Source organism: Erythrolamprus reginae, chromosome 2, assembly GCF_031021105.1.
Source record: "Erythrolamprus reginae isolate rEryReg1 chromosome 2, rEryReg1.hap1, whole genome shotgun sequence".
NCBI classification, from domain to species: Eukaryota; Metazoa; Chordata; class Lepidosauria; order Squamata; family Dipsadidae; genus Erythrolamprus; species Erythrolamprus reginae.
Window position 1 is genome coordinate 151,973,443 of NC_091951.1, and position 19,821 is coordinate 151,993,263.

Here is a 19,821-nt window from a genome sequence, read left to right on the forward strand (position 1 = left end):
CATACATCAGTACAAGATACAGTACTGTATTTGTATTTTTCCTGTTCGTGGTGTGCCCCATATACACCATAGTTAAACGTGGGACTGAGGGCATCATTTTCCTGGAAATGAAGATATGAGGCGCCCTGCTAAAGGAGCGATTTGGTAGCAGTATGTTACATGATATATCTTGTGATACATTTCATATTTTACTGCACTGGCGTTAATTTTCATTCGATTCCATCCGGATCCCAAGAAGGATTGGAGAGTCCTCGCCGGTGGGGCTCGCTTAGTTTATGCCACTCCCTTTGACCGGATCCCCTCTAACTGCCACTCCATAAAGAAAGCCTGAGGAAGTTGTTGCTGCCTCATGTGCTGTCTAGCCAATGCTAACCCATTTTTATTTAAACGACGGCCTCGTCGTTAAATCGCCTGCCAAGAAGCGGGCAGGGAGCGGCGACCAATGGGCGCGAAGCCACCGCACCCGTCGACGAATCGACTTCCACTGGCGGCGGCGAGTGAAATGTTGCTGGGGTCGGAGGCGGGGCCACGCCCGGAGTGGCACGAGGCTCCCTTAATCACGTCAGGACAGGGCGTTCAAACTATCCAATGAGGCGAGCCGAAGAACGAAGCCTATAAAAGAAGCTGCCAAGCGCCGAGTGGCTATTGCAGTTGTAGCCGGCAGGAGCTGAAGGCGGAAATATCATCTTCCGCTGGCCTTGCACCCGGGCGGTTTCCTCCAAGTTCCTCCCTGTCATGACCACCACCACCACTTACACGGGGATGGACCCCAGTGGCCGAAGTAGCTCCAGGTTCGTGGGTGGGAAGGCGTCTTGTCCGAAAGTTGCTTGTTCCGTTCACTATGCCTGTCTCCCTCGACGCGGGGCTGCCTTATTAAGCGCCAAGCCTCCCCCGTTTTCTCTGGGAAGGGACCGTGCGGCGAAACGCCCTGGATTTCGGGGAGCCGCCCCGTGCTGGGGCTGCCCTCCATTCCTGGCTCGCCGAGAGGCGGAGGAGTAGCCCCTCTCCTGCCAACCCTGGGTGGGATTTCTTCCCCTCCTGCAGGGAAGGGATGGGGGGGACGGGACCTGCGGATAATCGTTTCCCCCACCGCCGGCCCCCTTACAACCCCTGGCCGCCGGAGACGAGGCGACGAAAGGCCGCCGGGACTATTGTCAAACCCGGCGCTCCCGCTTGCCGGCACACGCCCGGCGCCTCCATCTGTTGAGTCGGCGAGACGGGAGCAAGCCTCGTTATCGGCCTGGCAGGCGTAATCTGCGCATGGCTTTTCTCCTAGGCCTTGGTACTCCGAGGATCCGGGGGCTTTCTCGCCCCTTTGTAAGGCGTCTTGAGCGGGGCCTGGCGGTGGTGGGGGAGAAGGAAGGGAGAAACCCTGAGCGGGGCTGTTGCGTCTCTCCGTCGTATCTTTCTGGCTTTCCTTCTGCTTAGCGACACGGGATGCTGCTGGCAAGTCAAGGCGATGTTCTTTAGCCCCGAGCGCCCTTCGGCTCTGGTCGGAACAAAGGGAGGCTCTTACTCCGGGTAGTTGAATTACAGGCTTTGCATCCCTTCTCTCTCGCTCAGCCCCGGCATGGTTATCGGCTTATCTTTTATGCCTGGCTGCTCGATGTCTTAGTCTGGTAGCTGGGCTTCCCTCCGCTTAAGTGGTGGCTCTCGCTGGGTGGGGCTAGCCACACTTCTTTTGTCTTGCATCGATCGCTGCCTCTCTACCTGTTAACTCAAAGCCTTTGGGGCTGGGATTCGGCCGGCAACTTCCAAGGGGGTCTTTGAAAAGCTGCTTCCTCCTCGGGGCCAACTTCTGCCAGTTAGTGAGTTCAGGGAAAGGTTGGTTAAGTAGAACTAAAGGTGTAGGGATGTGTGTGTGTTTACTAAACTTGTGTATTGTTACTCTAAAGCAGTGTTTCCCAACCTTGGCAACTTGAAGATATTTGGACTTCAACTTCCAGAATTCCCCAGCCAGCGAATGCTGGCTGGGGAATTCTGGGAGTTGAAGTCCAGATATCTTCAAGTTGCCAAGGTTGGGAAACACTGCTCTAAAGGGATTGGAGTTGAAATATGATGGAGTGGGGGCAGTGGTGTGTATTTGTAGTCTCTTAATGCAGGATGGATTTGCTACAGTGTGCATATGTTTCAAGGGGTGTCCTGGGAGAGTTGGTGGATGAATGTTTCAATTGGGGGTTTGTTTGTTTTTTAAGTTAGCCAAAGAAAGGTTGAAATATTTTTGAGTTCCCCTCTTAGAGTAGTGTGCAACAAACAATCATGAATGTAACATTAACCATAATTATACCAAGTGGCTCTAGCCTGAAGAAATGTCACATCCAGTTTTCATGAAGGATTGCCTCCCCCTGTTATATGCTGTCCAAAAGGCCATAATATATTGCAAAGGTGAAGGACCTCTGTCCAGAGATGTTGTGCAGCAGTAACAATTGTAATTGGCATGGAAGGTAGTCAGAAGTGGTGAGAATTAAAGGCGAGGGATAACTGGATATTAGAAATTTTCACATACTGATGCCTCAGTAGGAAGGAATGAGTGTGCAAATTTCCATAGGTATTGGTAGGGACATCCATGTTCAAAGGCAATCAGAGTAGAACCTGAAGAGATCTTGGAGGTCGTTTAGTCCAATCCTCTGCTATGTAGGAGACCCTTACATCATTTCAGACAGGTGGCTGTCCAGTCTCTTCCTAAAAACCTCCAGCAATGAACTTCTGAATGCAAGCTGTTCCACTGGTTAATTGTCCTCGCTGTTAGGAAGTTTCTCCTTAATTCCAGACAGCTTCTTTCTTTGATTAATTTCCATACTGTACATTGTTTCTTGTCTTGCCTTCTAGTGCTTTGGAAAGTGAATTGACCCTTTCTTTGTGGCAACCCCTCAAATACTGGAACATTGCTATCATGTGACCGCTAGGCCTTCTTTTCTCTAGACTGGCCCTACCCAATTCCTGCAACTGTTCTTCATATGTTGTTGTCTCCAAACCCTTTATCATCATAGTTTCTCTTTTTGCACTTTTTCCAAAGTCTGCAGTCTTCGGACAGAAATGCCAGAAATATGAAGTATGTTTATAGGTCTTTTGGATAATGAATTAAACTATTATGTGGTGCCAAGCATATCTCAATATAGTTGGTATTAAGATTACATTGAAATTAATCTAGAAAATTGTAATAAATGTTCTTGGGATCTTGTAAATTGTATGTTCAAATAATTGTGGTCCTACTTGGTTTTCAAAGAATGACAGGCATGTTATCTATAGTGCTGCTATCATATTGGAAATAACTGAAGCAATAATTGGGTGAAAAGCAACTGGGTGACAGATAGGATAAAAACAGCTTTAGGCAACACAAAGCCAGAACATATTTTATTTCTACCACACATCCTACATTTTTATGACATGACATAATGTAAGCAAATAAGTATACAAATCAATTGTAGATAGATATGATAAAATCCAGTTTTACCATATATCTACAACTGAATAGTGTGAGAATTGTCCACTCTTTGTTCTCTAATTAAGATCTCTTTCTGCTGATAGAAACATTACATTCCACTCATAATTAATGATGTAAAGTAGAAAGTTCTGCGGAAACATTTGCAAGACTGAATTGTTATTTAGTAAACAGTCTCTAAATGCTTTCTTTCTGGATCTGGTGATCATTAATTAAGATAATCAAATTTACTAAATTATGTAATTGACAACTTTTTTACAACTTGCAGTTGACATAAACCAAGTTTGTATTTTTGCCTCTAGAGCAGGGCTGTCAAGCTTCTGGCCACACCCGGTTTAGCAAAGGGGGGGAAGTCCTGATACATCACATGGAGATGCCATGGCTTGAGTTTGACACCTTTCTAGAGGAGCATAGTATAGCCTTCCATATACTGTATTTTTCAGAATATAAGATGCACCTTAGTTTTGGGGGAGGAAAAGAAGGGGGGAAAAGGCTTTGTCTCCCAGCAAACAGTGCAGATGATATACACTGTTTGCTGTGTATTTCTGTGCATGTGTGTCTGACTCATAGAAATAGCAAAGAATTGGAGAAATGTACATTACGGTAGTATATTAATGTCAGAAAGCTTTCTTAAATGTAGTCATACTGACTCCTCCCAATTATTTAAATAGATCTACTCCAAACATTACTAAGTCAGGGTTTAATTCAGCTACCTTATCTTAATACTAAACAGGAGACTGTTACATTTTAGATTATACTTTAATAGATCTTTAAATTTGATGTGACTTTCTGGAAGTATATATGGCATTTTTTTCAGTGTGTTGGAAACCTGGATTCATATAGTGACCATTTTAAATTACATGGCCCTGAAAAAGTGACAGTTTTTCACATGACTGTTGCAGCATCCCCATGGTCATGTGAATCAACTGGCTTGGCAAACTGGTATGTAGTTATAAAGTTTCAGTCTCCTGGAGTCATGTGATCACCTTTTGTAACCTTCTGATAAGCAAAGTCAATGGAGAGGCCAGATTCACTTAACCGTGTTAGTAACTGCAATGATTCACTTAACAAGTCAAGTGTGACAAGAAAAATCATAAAATGGAGCAAAACCCACTTAACAACTTTCTTGCTTAGCAATGGAAATTTGGGCTCAACTGTGGTTATAAATCAAGGACTATCTGTATAGAACCTGTTGCTTTTTGGTTTTCTTTCTTAGAACTCCAGCTCTTATACACAATCTGCTTATCAGATAAGATGGGCCAGAATTTTAATGTTCAGCCCAGATCTTATTTTAAATTTAAGAATACGCTTGGTTTGTAATAGTGCAGCTCACAATCAATCCAAAAGATTTATGGTTGCTATCATGCTTTTTATTACTTAGCTTAAATGTTACCATATTGAAAATGATGACTCCCGTTTTTATTATTTTATTATTTGGATTTGTATTACTTAGCTTAAATGTTACCATATTGAAAATGATGACTCCCGTTTTCCTGCCTTTTTTTTGTACTCAAGGAATTGTTAAATTATTTTTTTAAAGTATGATTAAAAACTTAATTACAAAAACCATGATACTGAGTCTAAAAGCTGTTTGCAGCATATACACCTAATTGAGCATTACTATAGACCAGTGTTTCCCAACCGTGGCAACTTGAAGATATTTGGACTTCAACTCCCAGAATTCCCCAACCACTGAATTCCCCACTGCTATAGACTACAACCTACAATATGTAGTGAAAGAAAAGTATTGGAACATAGCTACAGTGGAACCCCGACATAAGAGCTGCTCTACTTAAGAGCAACTCGAGATAAGAGCTGGGAGGGGAGAGATATTTTTGTTCTACTTACAAGCCCAAATTCGAGATACAAGCGCCAAGGAGCTGTCTCCTGAAGCCAAACGCTAACTTCCGCGTTCGGCTTCAGGAGACAGCTGCGAAGCGGCGCGCGTGTTTTAAAAGGTTGCAGCCGGCCTGGGGGGCTCGGGGGGGTGCTTGCAGCTTTCTTTCTTGCTCTTTTTCTTTCTCTCTTTTACCTTCCCTTCCTCTATTTCTTCTTTTCTTTCTCCTTCCCACCTTCTTCCCTCCCTCCCTCCCTTCACTCATTCCTCTCTTACTCTCCCCTTTCATAAGTTTCCTTGCTTCCTTCCTCTGTTCCTGTCCCTTCCCCCTTTCTTTCTTTCTTTCTTTCTTTCTTTCTTTCTTTCTTTCTTTCTTTCTTGCTCTTTTTCTTTCTCTCTTTTACCTTCCCTTCCTCTATTTCTTCTTTTCTTTCTCCTTCCCACCTTCTTCCCTCCCTCCCTTCACTCATTCCTCTCTTACTCTCCCCTTTCATAAGTTTCCTTGCTTCCTTCCTCTGTTCCTGTCCCTTCCCTCTTTCCTTCCTTCCTTCCCACCCTCCGTCCATTCATTCACCCATTCCTCTCTTGATCGCTTAAAGCCGGTCCCTGGTGCAAAAAGGGTTGGGGACCTCTGTCCTACAGGATTGGGTGGCAGAGAAGTTGAACATATGTAAATTTAAAAGTTTAAGAAAGTTTACAAGTTAAGTGAAAGAAACTTCATTATTCATTTATATGTACATGTACATTTCTTCATTAAAAACATGTCTTTCTGCATAATTTAGACTAACTTTGTGAGTTTTTTGAGGGCTGGAACCAATTAAAATTATTTACATTAATTCCTATGGGGAAAAGTCGTTCGAGATAAGACCTGCTCGACTTAAGAGCCCAGGTCCGGAACGAATTAAACTCGTATCTCGAGGTACCACTGTATTGCCATAATAATGTAGAGTACAGTACTATGACTGTATGATCCCAGACATATAATATTCTAGAGGCCATGGGAATTGAAGAGAAGGAAGTCTTATAGACATCAAGGAGCCCCCTCCCCTTCCCAATTCAGTTTATTTTTCCTGTAGATCCTATGCTATAGTCTTAAAATTAAAAACTTTGTGGTTGTATAAACAGTATCATCTGCAAGAAGGAAATGGATATTGATGTCATCTGAATGGTTGGAGATTGCTGCTAAAAGTGAACATAAAATATTAGTGCATGCATCTAGAACAGTGATGGCGAACCTATGGAACGTGTACTACAGGTGGCACACTGAGCTATATTTGAGGGAAACGAACTTCCGGTTGGACTGTTTTTCATTGTCTCCAGGCTTCAGGAGACTTTCCTGAACCCTAGAGACTGGAAAAAATGGCCCAGTGGGCCTACCAGAAGTCCAGAGGCTTCAGTGAGGCCTGTGTGATGTGGAGGGAGGGCAGCATAGGGGTTTTGTGCGCATACATGGTGGGGCAGTGTGCATGCATTGGGAGGGGGGAATTGAATTATGGGTATAGGCACACGCGTATGTGCTATCGTACATGCACACCCTTTTGGCACTTGAGTCAGAAAGGTTTGTTTGTTTATTTGTTTGTTTGAGTTGAAAGGGACCTTGCAGGTCATCAAGTCCAACTCCCTGCTTAAGCAGGAAATCCTACAGCACCCCAGCCAAATGACAATCCAATCTCCTCTTGAAAATGTCCAAAGCTGGAGAGTTCACAACCTCCGCTGGCAGGCCGTTCCACTGGTTGATCGCTCTGACCATCAGGAAGTTCTTCCTTATTTCCAGGTTGAATCTCTCCTTGGTCAGCTTCCAACCATTGTTCCTCGTTTGGCCCTCTGGTGCCCTGGAAAACAGTGTGACCCCCTCCTCTCTGTGGCAACTCCTCAAGTACCTGTAGACTGCTATCATGTCCCCCCTGGCCCTTCTTTTCTCTAGACTATCCATGCCCAGTTCCAGCAATCTCTCTTAATAAGTCTTGGTTTCTAGTCCCCTAATGATTTTGTTTGCTCTTTTCTGCACCTTCTCCAGAGTTTCTATGTCTCTTGAGGTGTGGGGACCAGAACTAAATGCAGTACTCCAGATGTGGTCTGACTGGGGCGTTATAGATTGGTATTAATGCCTCTCTGGTCTTGTAGTGTATCCCCCTGTTGATACAGTTTAGGATTGTGTTGGCCTTTTTAGCCGCTGCTGCACAATGCTGGCTCATATTTAGTTGATTATCCACCAAGACTCTGAGATCCCTTTCACAATCACTACTGCTAAGTAAGGTTCCTCCCAGATTGTATCCGTGTCTAAGTTTTTTTTTTACCTAGGCGTGAAAGACTTTACTCTTCTCGACGTTGAACATCATTTTGTTTGTTTGGGCCCACAGCGTTAGTCTGGCAAGGTCTTTCTGTATTTTAAGCCTGTCCTCTAGGATGTTGGCTATCCCCGCCAGCTTGGAGTCGTCTGCAAATTTGATTCATTCCCCTTCAATTCCCTCATTTGGGTCATTGATAAAAATGTTGAAGAGCATGGGGCCCAGGACAGAACCCTGTGGTACCCCATTGCTTACCTTCTTCCATGTGGATTTGGAGCCATTGAGGACGTGTTGGGTGCGGTTGGTCAGCCAACTGTTTATCCATCTGCATGTGTTGTAGTCTACCCTGTTTTTTTCTAATTTGAGGATTAGGAGATTGTGATCTACTTTATCAAAAGCTTTGCTGAAGTCCAAGTATACGAGGTCAACTACGTTGCATTGGTCTATTGATTTGGTTATGGTGTTGAAAAATGATATGAGATTGGTTTGTTTCTGACAAATCCATGTTGGCTGTTGGATATTATCTTATTTGTTTCTAGATAGTGGCAAAGTTGTTTTTTGATTATTTTCTCAGGTTCCCCGTCACTGATCTAGAATGTTGAAAGCATGTGGGGGTGGATTCATAAAATGGCTACCCTTGGCTGTTTAGAAAAGGACTGACATAATAAGCATGTCCACTCACAAACATCCATCCACATTTTAGAAATTGCATTATCCCTATCTCCCAAGATGGTCTACATCATCCAGAAAGGCCATTGTGGAGCCCAAAGGCACTCCTGGACATAACTTTGGTACTAGAGGTGGCGTTTTGCTTTACATCATGACAACTTCTCTGTTTAAAGGGGGGGGGGGATTAAGATGTAAGATGATTTTTACAGTCTACTAAACACCAAGGAGATGCCTGGGATTCTTTGTCTCTTTTTTGTAAGTTCTCTTTCTAATAACTTCACAAAAGAAATAATTCTGAAAACACATCTTTGTTTTTAACCAAGCTTTATCTATGGTGTATTGGCTTATCATATAGTCTGAAAATCATATAGTCTGAAAATAATTATCAATGTCCTTAGCTCTATGTTTGTTGGAATTACCTATCATGTGCACATGTAGCTCAATGCTTCAGAAAGATTGTAGGAAGCTGCTCTCTACACTTCGTCCATTTGTTCACCCTGCTGGATCTGGGACCTACAGCAATCTGTGTAAATGGTTTCCCCTTTTATTTATTCTTCATTTGTTCTTTATCCTTTGTCGTCTTAATTATACATTTAAAAGAGTAATTTGTGTGGGAATGTCTATTACCATATTTTTCAAAACAAAATACGCACCTCCCCCCACTCCCGAGGGTGGAAATGTCAGTGCATCTTATACACCGAATACAGCTATTTTTGGCCTCTTACAGCCCAGCCCCCGCATCCCATTTTTGCAAAAAATGCGCCTGTATTTTGCAAAAACGGGGTGAACAAGAGAGTCTGGGAAGTCTGCAGAGAGCTCCTGGGGACAGAGGGAAGGGAAAAGTGCCCCAATTTTTGTGAAAAAGTGGCCTGTTTTTTTGCAAAAATGGGTGCATTTTTGCAAGCGCCCAAGAGCTCTCTGCAGGCTTCCCAGATCCTCTGCCTACCCGATTTTTGCAAAAAAAAAAATGGGCAAAAACCAGCCCATTTCCCACAAAAACGGGGGTGTTTTTGCCTTCTAATTATCCCATCTAGTATAACTGGAGGAGGAATTCTAGGAGTTGAAATCTATTAGTCTTAAAGCTGTCAAGTTTAAAGACCCCTGGGCTGGGGATTAGGGGTGCAAGGGTCTTTAAACTTGGCAAGTTTAAGACTTATGGACTACAACTACCATTCTTGAGCTAGCATGACAGGAGGAAGAATTCTGGGAGTTGTCCACAAGTCTTAAGACTGGGAGTCTTTGGAGAGGGGCGGCATAGAAATCTAATAAATTATTATTATTCTTAATGCTATCAAGATTGAAGTTTGTAAAAAGTGTTGAAAATAGTATACATGGTTGTAAAAAGTATTCTGCCCCACTGGTATTTTATTAAATAATATAGTACTACACCATTTGGTTCAGAATACTATTTTCTTTTGTTTTCCTCCTCTAAAATCTAGGTGCGTCTTATACTCTGAAAAATATGGTGAAAAATTAGGGTCATAGGCCCTTGTCTCTTTCTTTCAGATGTGATTGTACATGAGTATTTCAATCATTGCCCAGGTATTTATTTATCCCAATCTTTTATCAGACAGGAAAAGGAATGAATTAAATCTATACTGTCAAATCAAAGCAATTTTCAGGGTTTTAAAATTATAAGGACTTTGTTCAAATCCCAGCTACGGAACCTGTGGACAGCTGGGGGATTTAGAAGTGCCACCCTCAATGTTCCCTCTAAGCTTTGCGGCTGCACCTTAACGAAAGAACGACGTGCAGTAGTTTCTAACTGCCATGTGCCATTTTCTAATATGGGAGGCTGTAAGCCTGTGCTATTGCGCAAACGCCGTGCAGCAGTTTCTAATTGCCGTACACCTTTTTCTAATGTTAGAGGGATCACTGTCCATCCCCCCTGCGTCTGCCATCACTACCCATCAAAAACATAAGCATGTTTTAACATTTTCTCAAACTGGGCCTGGAAAAATAGGCTGGATTTCCTCTCTGGCTTCCATAACTATTTCGCCATAGTTGGGTTGGTCCTATCCTTCATGCGATGAATTGGAGTAAAGGATGATCCTGGGAACACAGGCCGAAGCTGTGAGGTGGGGTCAGACAAACCGCTTAGGCCATCATGTGCTCAATCAAAGGCCTCTGTGCTGGGCTAATCAGGCTCCCTTCGCTTCGTAGGCCTCCTGTGTGAGGGAGGCTTAAGCCTGAGTTGGGGCGAAGGAGAATCCTGGGAACACAGGCCAAAGCTGTTTGCTGTGAGATTGAGCTACAGTGGTGAAATGGGGGAGGGCTATCCGTTTAGGCCAGGGGTAGGCAAAGTTGACTCTCCTATGACATGTGGACTTCAACTCCCAGAATTCTTGAGCTAGCATGATTGGCTCTGGAATTCTGGGAGTTGAAGTCCATAAGTCACAGAAGAGCCAGCTTGGCTTACCTCTGGCTTAGGCCATGGCACTCAATCAAAGGCCTCTGTACTGGACTAATTAAACTCCCTTCATAGATCTACAGAAAAATGCTGAGCTAGGTGATTGTTGTTCCAAAAGGCAACCACTAAGGGTGCTAGTAGTGTCTTATCTCCACAGTATTTGTCACCAGATAGTAAGCCACATATGTATACCAAGTTTGGTTGAAATTGCTCCAGGCATTCCAGAGTTATGCTGGAACGAACATACATGCATGCATGCATACATACATACACACACACAGCCGTTTTTATATAGATAAAGATTATATTAGTTAGATGGATGGATAGATACCTATATAGATACATATATAGATACATAGATAGAAGATATGTAAGTTCTCTCTAATACTATTGTTTCCTAATACAACTAAAATGCTTTATTCTTTTTGTAGGGTTCTTCGGCCCCCAGGTGGTGGTTCTAATTTCAATTTAGGATTTGATTTGCCAAAAGACCAGCAAGGAGGAAAAAGGAACAAAATGGCATCTTCCATCTTTGGGACTCCAGAAGAAAATCCACCATCTTGGGCTAGGTCAACAGGTAAAAAGTTCCTTTCTTAAGACAATTGTGGATACTTAAAATATTTACATTTGGATTTAGCCCTTCTATTAAAAATAGACACAATATTGCAGATGAGATGGACTTAAACAACTTGAACTGGTTCAGAGGATTTATATTCCTTCCTTTTATTCCTAATAATCCTGATCTTTAATTCGATCAGATGTTGTCGAATTTGGTCTCTTCTCTTTTCAATTTTGCCTTCTCCCATCCCAAAAGCTTCTTTGAGGCTTTGGTAAATCCAATGAAGTTATTGATCAGATTCTTCTCGTGGTTTATGATTTGTTTTCACATTAATTTTCAAAACTTTAACCAAGTTCAATATTCAGCATAAAGTCTTTATTTGTGTCATTCTCTTAGCTGTCATTTCTGTTTCCCACTTTAGCAGCCTTCTTTGTGCAAAAAATCTTCATTTTGTTTTTATCATTTACTGTTTCTGGTTGTAATATTTCTACATCATACAAAATTTGTTTCACATCTGTCACACCTTCATTAATATTTTTCATCACCATTCTCAGCATTGTAGTTGTGAATTTTTGACTTTTCTTCAATTTTCTGAGACTTTTCAGAAGTTATAAGCTCATTTCTCCCATTATTAGAATGCTTGCTCTTGTTAAAATGTATTCACGTACACTGTTTTACTGTGTAAAACAGTGGCTGAATGCCCCCGATTATGCTTTGCTGTTCTTGACATATCTCATCCAATGGTAACTTGCAGCCAAGTCCACTGAAGTCGAGGAGAATTCTGAAGCAGTTGAATCTGAAAGGAGAGATTCTTCTGATGCAATCTCTGGTGACTATGTAATTCCAAAGGTAAGTGGTGCTTTCCTTTTAATCATGAATATATTGCAGTGGCTAATTATTTTGCCTGGTAGTACATCCCTTGTTCTGTCTTGAATTAATGTATATTCTTACTATGACTGAGATGAGGAATGGAGACTCTTTGGTCACCAGATGTTGCTGAACTACAGCTGTAAGCTTTGCTCCCCATTGAGAATAATGGCTTTGCTGCTGGGAATTGTAGTTCTGTAAAATCTGGAAGCACAAGATAGTCCATCTCTCTTTTATATATCTGTTCAGGTGGGGGAATAAAACAGAAAATCTGTGTTCTGCATGTACTATGCAGCATAACGAAAATGATACACATTTTTCAGTTTGTGAGAAATGGTTTTAATCTGGAACTTGCTCTCCTATTGGTACAGGTGACCATTTATTCAATAATATCCCTATAATCTTTGAAGTCATTTATCACTCTTTGCATTTTTAATGCTTGATATATTTTGCTTTAAATAAACAGATAGCTCACATTAACATTAACAACAAGAAGAAAAATTTGGTTATGTTTTGGGACTTATTAGGACTTGACTTTGCAAAATAAAAAGTAGAAGTGGAATATTGATCAGTTAAATGTTACTCTGCATCCTTCTAAAACCATTAATTTTTGATAATGCCATTGTATAACATGCCTCAATAGCAGGGGTGTGAAACTGGATTTCTTTGAGGGCCAGATCTGCATTGTAGATTTCTGCAGGCCAGCTGGGAGTGTTTTCGCTAGGTGTTTTTGGCCTGGGTGGCCTCCTGAAGCACTTTAGGGCCAAAATGCCACCACCCAGACAAAGTGCTTCAAGAGGCCATCCAAGCTGAAAACAGGCTGCGTGTTGACAGTGCCCCGTTTTGGCCAGCAAAGTGCTTCAGGAGCCCGTCCAGGCTAAAACACACTGTTTAGGCTGTGAGAGGCACTGCGGACCAGATTTAAGCACCCCATGGGGTGGATGCGACCCTTGCGGCCTTGAGCTTGATACCCCTGCTCTATCATGCTAAAAGCAACCTGAATTGATAAACTTGTTACTATTGGCAACATATTTAATGTCCCTCAAATTAGAGTAGGTAATTAAGAATTTGCATTATAATAGCTATCAGAACATGAGGCTGTTGGCTGATGATACTATAGTTTTTCTGAAACTAGTGTTCCTTTTGGTTATAACAATTTCTAGTTGTTATAATTTATACATTTTAGTCTTTCTGTGAACTCTTCAATTCTTGAATGAATCATCTAACATAAAAGTGGAAAAGAATTGCTATCATTCTCTCTACTATTCCAATGCACTGATCCAGAAACCGTGAAGGGTAGTTGCTGGCCCAATAGTGAATATTATCTAAACTGAATCTGTATATAATATAGTCTCATTTATACATTTAGACTTTATCCCTTCTTCTGTTCAGTTTTAAAATGTTGATTAAATCAAATTTGTGTGTTTTTTTAAAGTTAAATTCCTTGCTTTCATTGTGTAGTTCCTTTTTGTAATTCCTGTGAAAATGGTTTTATATGCTAATTCAAACTCTTTGAACACATTATAAAAATGTAGGACAGGGGTGGCATACAAGTATAATAATAATAATAATAATAATAATAATAATGTAATATATAATTGATTTCTCCTTCTTCTTAAGTTATAAATATTACATTATTGCTATTAAATGAGATGTTTGCTATTCCAGCTTTCAGGGCAATACATTACAATTCCTTGAGTATAGTTACTTAAACGACCTGATCTAGAATTTTGCTATATAAATCCTGTAAGCAGCAAAAGTCTAGTATTGTATGTCTTGTAATTCACAGACAATACACTTGAAAAATGTATAAGGGCAGAATTCCGTTCAGGAAATCCTTTCCTGTTGCTGGTAGTGATTGCATAGCTATGAGGAGCGTATCCTTGAATGTAGTACAAGTAATCCCTATTTAATAACTGTTTCATTTAGCAACCATTTGCAGCTGTGATGATTAAAAAATAATTTTACAGTTAATCCTCTCACTTATGGCCTTCATATGTTGTAAAGCAAAGGAAAACTGAAATAAAATCAAAACACGGTTAGTTTCACTGAGTAACTGCTTTGCTTAACAACCACATTACCAGTCCCTAAATAATTGTCACTAATTGAGGATGACCTGTAATGCATTTAAGGAGTGTTTGAATGAGCCACTGATTCCAAATAGCCTTGGTTGCTCTCAAACAATTGACTGTTAAGAAGACCAAAACATAAATTGTACCAAGGCCCAGAGGACAACTTATCTAAATGTCAGCATTCAAAAATAATTATTCTGTAAATGTAAGTAGTTTTCCTGTCTGGCTCAAGTTTTAGAATTAGTAGTCTAAGATTGAAAAATATGTGTCCATTTTATGTAATAGAATAGAATAGAATAGAATTCTTTATTGGCCAAGTGGACGCACAAGGAATTTGTCTTGGTGCATATGCGCTCAGTGTACATAAAGAAAATATAGATTTGTCAAGAATCTTTTGAGAGCTTTTCACCGAGGCAGCCTTCATTGGCACCATCTTGGATAGAACCTCTAATTGCACTTTTGGTGCTGTATTGGTGCTGTATTAAAAGTTAAGATATTCAACTGTAAACAATCTCTTTGATAATGAATAATTACAAAACCTAAGAAATAATTTGTTTTGTTTGCAGGATTTGGAAAGAGAAGCTCCTGGTAAGTATCTCTCCCTACCGCTTTTGCTTCTAAACTTTTAAAAAGTTCTTCCCAGCTTGAAGAAGTATCACTGATTGAATGTAAGAACTGTATGGGAGGCTCAAAGAATGAATTTATTAAGACAGTCTAGAAAGAACTGTGAAAGATTGATGTTGTCACATTGCAGTTCTGTCTGTCAGTTCTATGGATTCTTGGTCTTTTGCTAAGTAGAAATAAAAGATTTTGAGAAATGGAATAGGTTATTTGCATATTTTAAATTTTGTATTGGAATCCTTCTTAACAAAAAGGAACCATTAGGTAGTTTAAATTAACCCTGTAATGCTTTCATTGGAAGAATAGCATAATATATACAGTGGAACCTCGACATACGAGCAGCTCTACTTACGAGCTACTCGAGATAAGAGCTGGGAGGGGAGCGACATTTTTGTTCGCCTCCCGAGCTCACATTCGGGATACGAGCGCCAAGGAGCTGTCTCTTGAAGCCGAACGCTAACTTCCGCGTTCGGCTTCAGGAGACAGCTCCTTGGCGCTCGTATCCCGCATGTTTTAAAAGGTTGCAGTCGGCCTGGGGGGCTCGGGGGGTGCTGGCAAGCCCCCCAGGCCGGCTGCAACCTTTTAAAACACGCGCGCCGCTTCGCAGCTGTCTCCTGAAGCCGAACGCGGAAGTTAGCGTTCGGCTTCAGGAGACAGCTCCTTGGCGCTCGTATCCCGAATGTGAGCTCGGGAGGCGAACAAAAATGTCGCTCCCCTCCCAGCTCTTATCTCGAGTAGCTCGTCAATTAATCCGTGCAACAACAAAAAAACCCGCTGCCGCCGAACGCGGAAGTTAGCGTTCGGCTTCAGGAGACAGCTGCGAAGCGGCGCACGTGTTTTAAAATGTCGCAGCCGGCCTGGGGGGCTCGGGGGCTTCCCCCCGAGCCCCCCAGGCCAGCTGCGACGTTTTAAAACACCCGCGCCGCTTCGCAGCTGTCTCCTGAAGCCGAACGCGGAAGTTAGCGTTCAGCTTCAGGAGACAGCTGCGAAGCGGCGCGCGTGTTTTAAAACGTCGCAGCCGGGCTCGGGGGGAAGCCCCCGAGCCCCCCAGGCCGGCTGTGACATTTTAAAACACGTGCGCCGCTTTGCAGCTGTCTCCTGAAGCCGAACGCTAACTTCCGCGTTCGGCGGCAGCGGGTTTTTTTGTTGTTGCACGGATTAATTGACTTTACATTGTTTCCTATGGGAAACAATGTTTCGTCATACAAGCGTTCCGACTTACGAGCCTCCTTCCGGAACCAATTAGTCTTGTAAGTCGGGGTTCTACTGTAGTCTGATCACAGAGGAAAAGGATGGTAGGCTACACTAAATCCAAAAAAGCATAGCCAATTTTATGACAGAGTACATAGAATGGAATTAGCCTAGTTTTCTATCAAGCAGAATATCTATTTTTGAAGTGTAATGACTTAGACACTTCGGAGCTTTATCAGGTGTGAAATAGCACACTTTTCCTCGGCAGACACAGTTACCATTACTCATTTAGTTCCCCTACAGGCCTAATCTTAGTTAGTTTTTGTATGTATGAATGCCTTTCCAAAATGAATGATCTTCAAAATTCCAGAAGAGAGATCTTGCTCGTTTCTGGTCTCAAACCAAACACGTTTGACTTTGCTTTCTTTGTATTCAAAGTTAAAATATTTCTTATGAAGCTGTATATAACCTGGCATATCGAACTTAGTTTTGAAAATCAAAGTTAAAAGGGCAACCTCACTTAGTAATAAATGTGTAGGATCAAATTTATACCTCATCTCAATGTTAATTTCATAGACATAGTTACGATTCAAGAATGTGATTTTAAGTACTATAGGAAGGGCAGTTCTATATCATTGACCACTAGGCATTACATTAAGACTGATGGTAGAATGGAGAACATTTATTCAGTCAATATATGGTCAGGGAAGAACTAGGAAGGACCTGCTCAACCTAAAAGGAACAGTGTGGTATTGTGTGCTAGATTCCAGAAGAGATTCTGCCTGATTCCCTCATCTTAAAAATGACCTTATCAGTGGTCAGATGTTATTTTGCCTTCATAGCTGAGGAGTTTCAAATGTTCACTATGTTTTGGGAAGTTCTAAATGATATTTAATAAAGATCTTAACTTTTGAAATTAAAATATTTGCTATGAAGAATTATATATACCAGTGATGGCAAAACTGGAAGTTTGGAAATGAACTTCTGGTTGGACCATTGGGTCCTTTTTTTGCCATCCACAGGCTCCGGAGGCTTTCCAGAAGCCTGGGGAAAGCTAAAATGACCCCTCCCCCTGCCCTCCGGAAGGCCAAAAATAAGCTGGCCAGCATACACATGTGCTGAAGCTGACATAGGGCAACACCTTGCGTGACCTCTGAGATGACTCCGTGTACCACCTGTGTCACGCGTGCCATAGGTTCGCCATCACAAATACATACTGTTTACTGTATTCCATTGTGGAAAGGTAAAATAGTTTTGAAATTGAAAGGAAAAAAATAGGATGTAAACAATTGTGTAAATAACATACTGTAATAGTAAATGTGGCTTACCATTATTGTAACTTAAAAATAGTACCCATATGTTCTGAGCATCTGGATCATGCAATTCACATCACCTCTATCCAATGGAAGACCTTTTATTAACGTTCACCCACTTACTGTGATGATTTCTGTTTTACTAATCTATTAAGTACCTATAAATATCAAAGTTTGCTATTCATGTATCCTAGTCTCTTTGATTTCCTTGAGCCTGCTAGGAAACGTGGGGTTTTAACAGTGTATTGCCCCCAACAATCTGGGTCCTCATTTGGAAGGAAAAAAGTCAACCTTGAGCCTGCAATACTGCATTCCAACCACTGCACAGTTAAGCTAGCGTATACAGTATATGCAAGCTAGAGATTTCAATTAATGTTTCTATTCTTATAAGAATTATTTTAAGGGAATAGTTCAGATACCTTGGGTTCTGGAAAAGACAGGCATACAAATAGCATATGTAGGTTCATTACAGTAAATCGGTGATTCCTACTGACTTTAGGACAGTGATTTCCAGCGTGGGGCTTACGCCCCACAAGAGGACAATTTGAGGGCAGGGAGGGGTATTAGGATTTTAGTGATGCTTAAGTGGGGCATGACCAAAAAAAAAAAAAAAAAAGGTTGGGAATCGCTGCTTTAGGAGTTCTGAGGGTTTCCCATTTTCTTGCCAAAAGTGAACCATACTCCAATTACAGTTTCTATTTCTATTCTTGGGAAGGATTTAGGGGTAGTGGTTTCTGACAGTCTCAAAATGGGTGAGCAGTGTGGTCGGGCAGTAGGAAAAGCAAGTGGGATGCTTGGCTGCATAGCTAGAGGTATAACAAGCAGGAAGAGGGAGATTGTGATCCCCTTATATAGAGCGCTGGTGAGACCACATTTGGAATACTGTGTTCAGTTCTGGAGACCTCACCTACAAAAAGATATTGACAAAATTGAACGGGTCCAAAGACGGGCTACAAGAATGGTGGAAGATCTTAAGCATAAAACGTATCAGGAAAGACTTAATGAACTCAATCTGTATAGTCTGGAGGACAGAAGGAAAAGGGGGGACATGATCGAAACATTTAAATATGTTAAAGGGTTAAATAAGGTTCAGGAGGGAAGTGTTTTTAATAGGAAAGTGAACACAAGAACAAGAGGACACAATCTGAAGTTAGTTGGGGGAAAGATCAAAAGCAACATGAGAAAATATTATTTTACTGAAAGAGTAGTAGATCCTTGGAACAAACTTCCAGCAGACGTGGTTGGTAAATCCACAGTAACTGAATTTAAACATGCCTGGGATAAACATATATCCATTGTAAGATAAAATACAGGAAATAGTATAAGGGCAGACTAGATGGACTATGAGGTCTTTTTCTGCCGTCAGTCTTCTATGTTTCTATACAGACATTGTCTTTGTTTTGTTTTTCCTCAGAAAACACAGAAGACACTGCTTCAGGCTTATGTGAAGAAAAGCCCCTGCCAGCTGCACCTCTTCCTAGCCCAGAAATTCCAGTACCTGGGAGGAATCCTAGTCCAGTAGCTCCAGCACCATCCAGGAGAAACCCACCAGGGGGAAAGTCTAGCCTAGTGCTCGGTTAAGCTCCATTTTCCTTCACTCCTTAATACTTGGAACTCGTGTCTGTCATCTTTGTGTTTTTTTCATGCTTGTGAACTGCACAACTTGATCTTGACTGTACTTCTAAAACTACCATTAAAGGAAGCACTTTATGTACTTCATATTTTTTGTTTTGTTTTGTTTTTTTCAGCCAATCTTTTCTCAAACTTCTTTGTCTTGTCTCTCTTGAGTCTAAAAGAAGTGACATGTGTAATTTTTTTTGGTAATGGTAGTCAGTGGTATTTGCTATACAGCCCATGGCTGACAAAATATTTCTGAGGTATATAGTAGTGTCTGAAACGAAGCTGAATTAATTCTGAGTATACTAAGTGGCATTTTTGTCCTAAAATTTGTAGAACAGTCTTAGTTGATTTAGAAAGGTTGGAAACTGGGATTGTACAAGTAGTGGATGAGTGACAAATGTACTCTTTCTGTACACAACTTTGCAACATATTTTTCCAAGGTACCATTTAATAATTAGTAAATGATTGAAGTCCTCTTGTGCCACTGAAGAACTTATCAAGTTGTGATGATATAAATTAACTATACTCCCTTCAAAAAGTGGGATCTTGATTTAGTTATAACAGGATGAGATCAGTGCTGAAGATAAACCTATAGATGTGAGATTTTGACTGTTCTCTGACTATCAGGTCCCATTGTAAATGATGATTGAATGCATCTTACAAAAGTATTGGTTGGATATAATTTTGGGGACACATTCCCTGCCCAAACGTCTCCAGTTCTATGCATGATCATGCTGGTGCTTAAACAGAAAGTGGAAAAACTTAGCCTTCTAAATGTCTACTGTACCTTGAAGGCTGGATTGTTGCTAAAAATAATAAAAGATATAGAAATTTTGAATCTGCGTCAGAGCCTTATTTTCAAATTTACTTGGTTTCCTGCTTGAATAATTTCTGAAATGAAAATCCAAAAGAGAAAATGCATGGACTTTTAA

At 41.3% G+C, this 19,821-nt stretch overlaps 1 protein-coding gene across 1 annotated transcript; it reads left to right on the forward strand.

The window, feature by feature from the left end:
* The first annotated feature begins 595 nt into the window (after positions 1-595).
* Positions 596-19,727, forward strand: JPT1 (Jupiter microtubule associated homolog 1). The gene is made up of 5 exons (XM_070739948.1): positions 596-791; positions 11,078-11,223; positions 11,960-12,054; positions 14,711-14,732; positions 18,684-19,727. The coding sequence occupies exons 1-5, from the start codon at positions 736-738 to the stop codon at positions 18,848-18,850; spliced, it is 486 nt and encodes a 161-aa protein (XP_070596049.1). The 5' UTR covers positions 596-735; the 3' UTR covers positions 18,851-19,727.
* Positions 19,728-19,821: the final 94 nt, after the last annotated feature.

Coding starts and splice junctions, on each gene's coding strand:
- JPT1 (XM_070739948.1), top strand. CDS start 736: ATGACCACCACCACCACTTACACGGGGATGGACCCCAGTGGCCGAAGT. Junction 11,224..11,959: donor ATCTTGGGCTAGGTCAACAG/GTAAAAAGTTCC, acceptor GGTAACTTGCAG/CCAAGTCCACTGAAGTCGAG. Junction 12,055..14,710: donor GTGACTATGTAATTCCAAAG/GTAAGTGGTGCT, acceptor TTTTGTTTGCAG/GATTTGGAAAGAGAAGCTCC.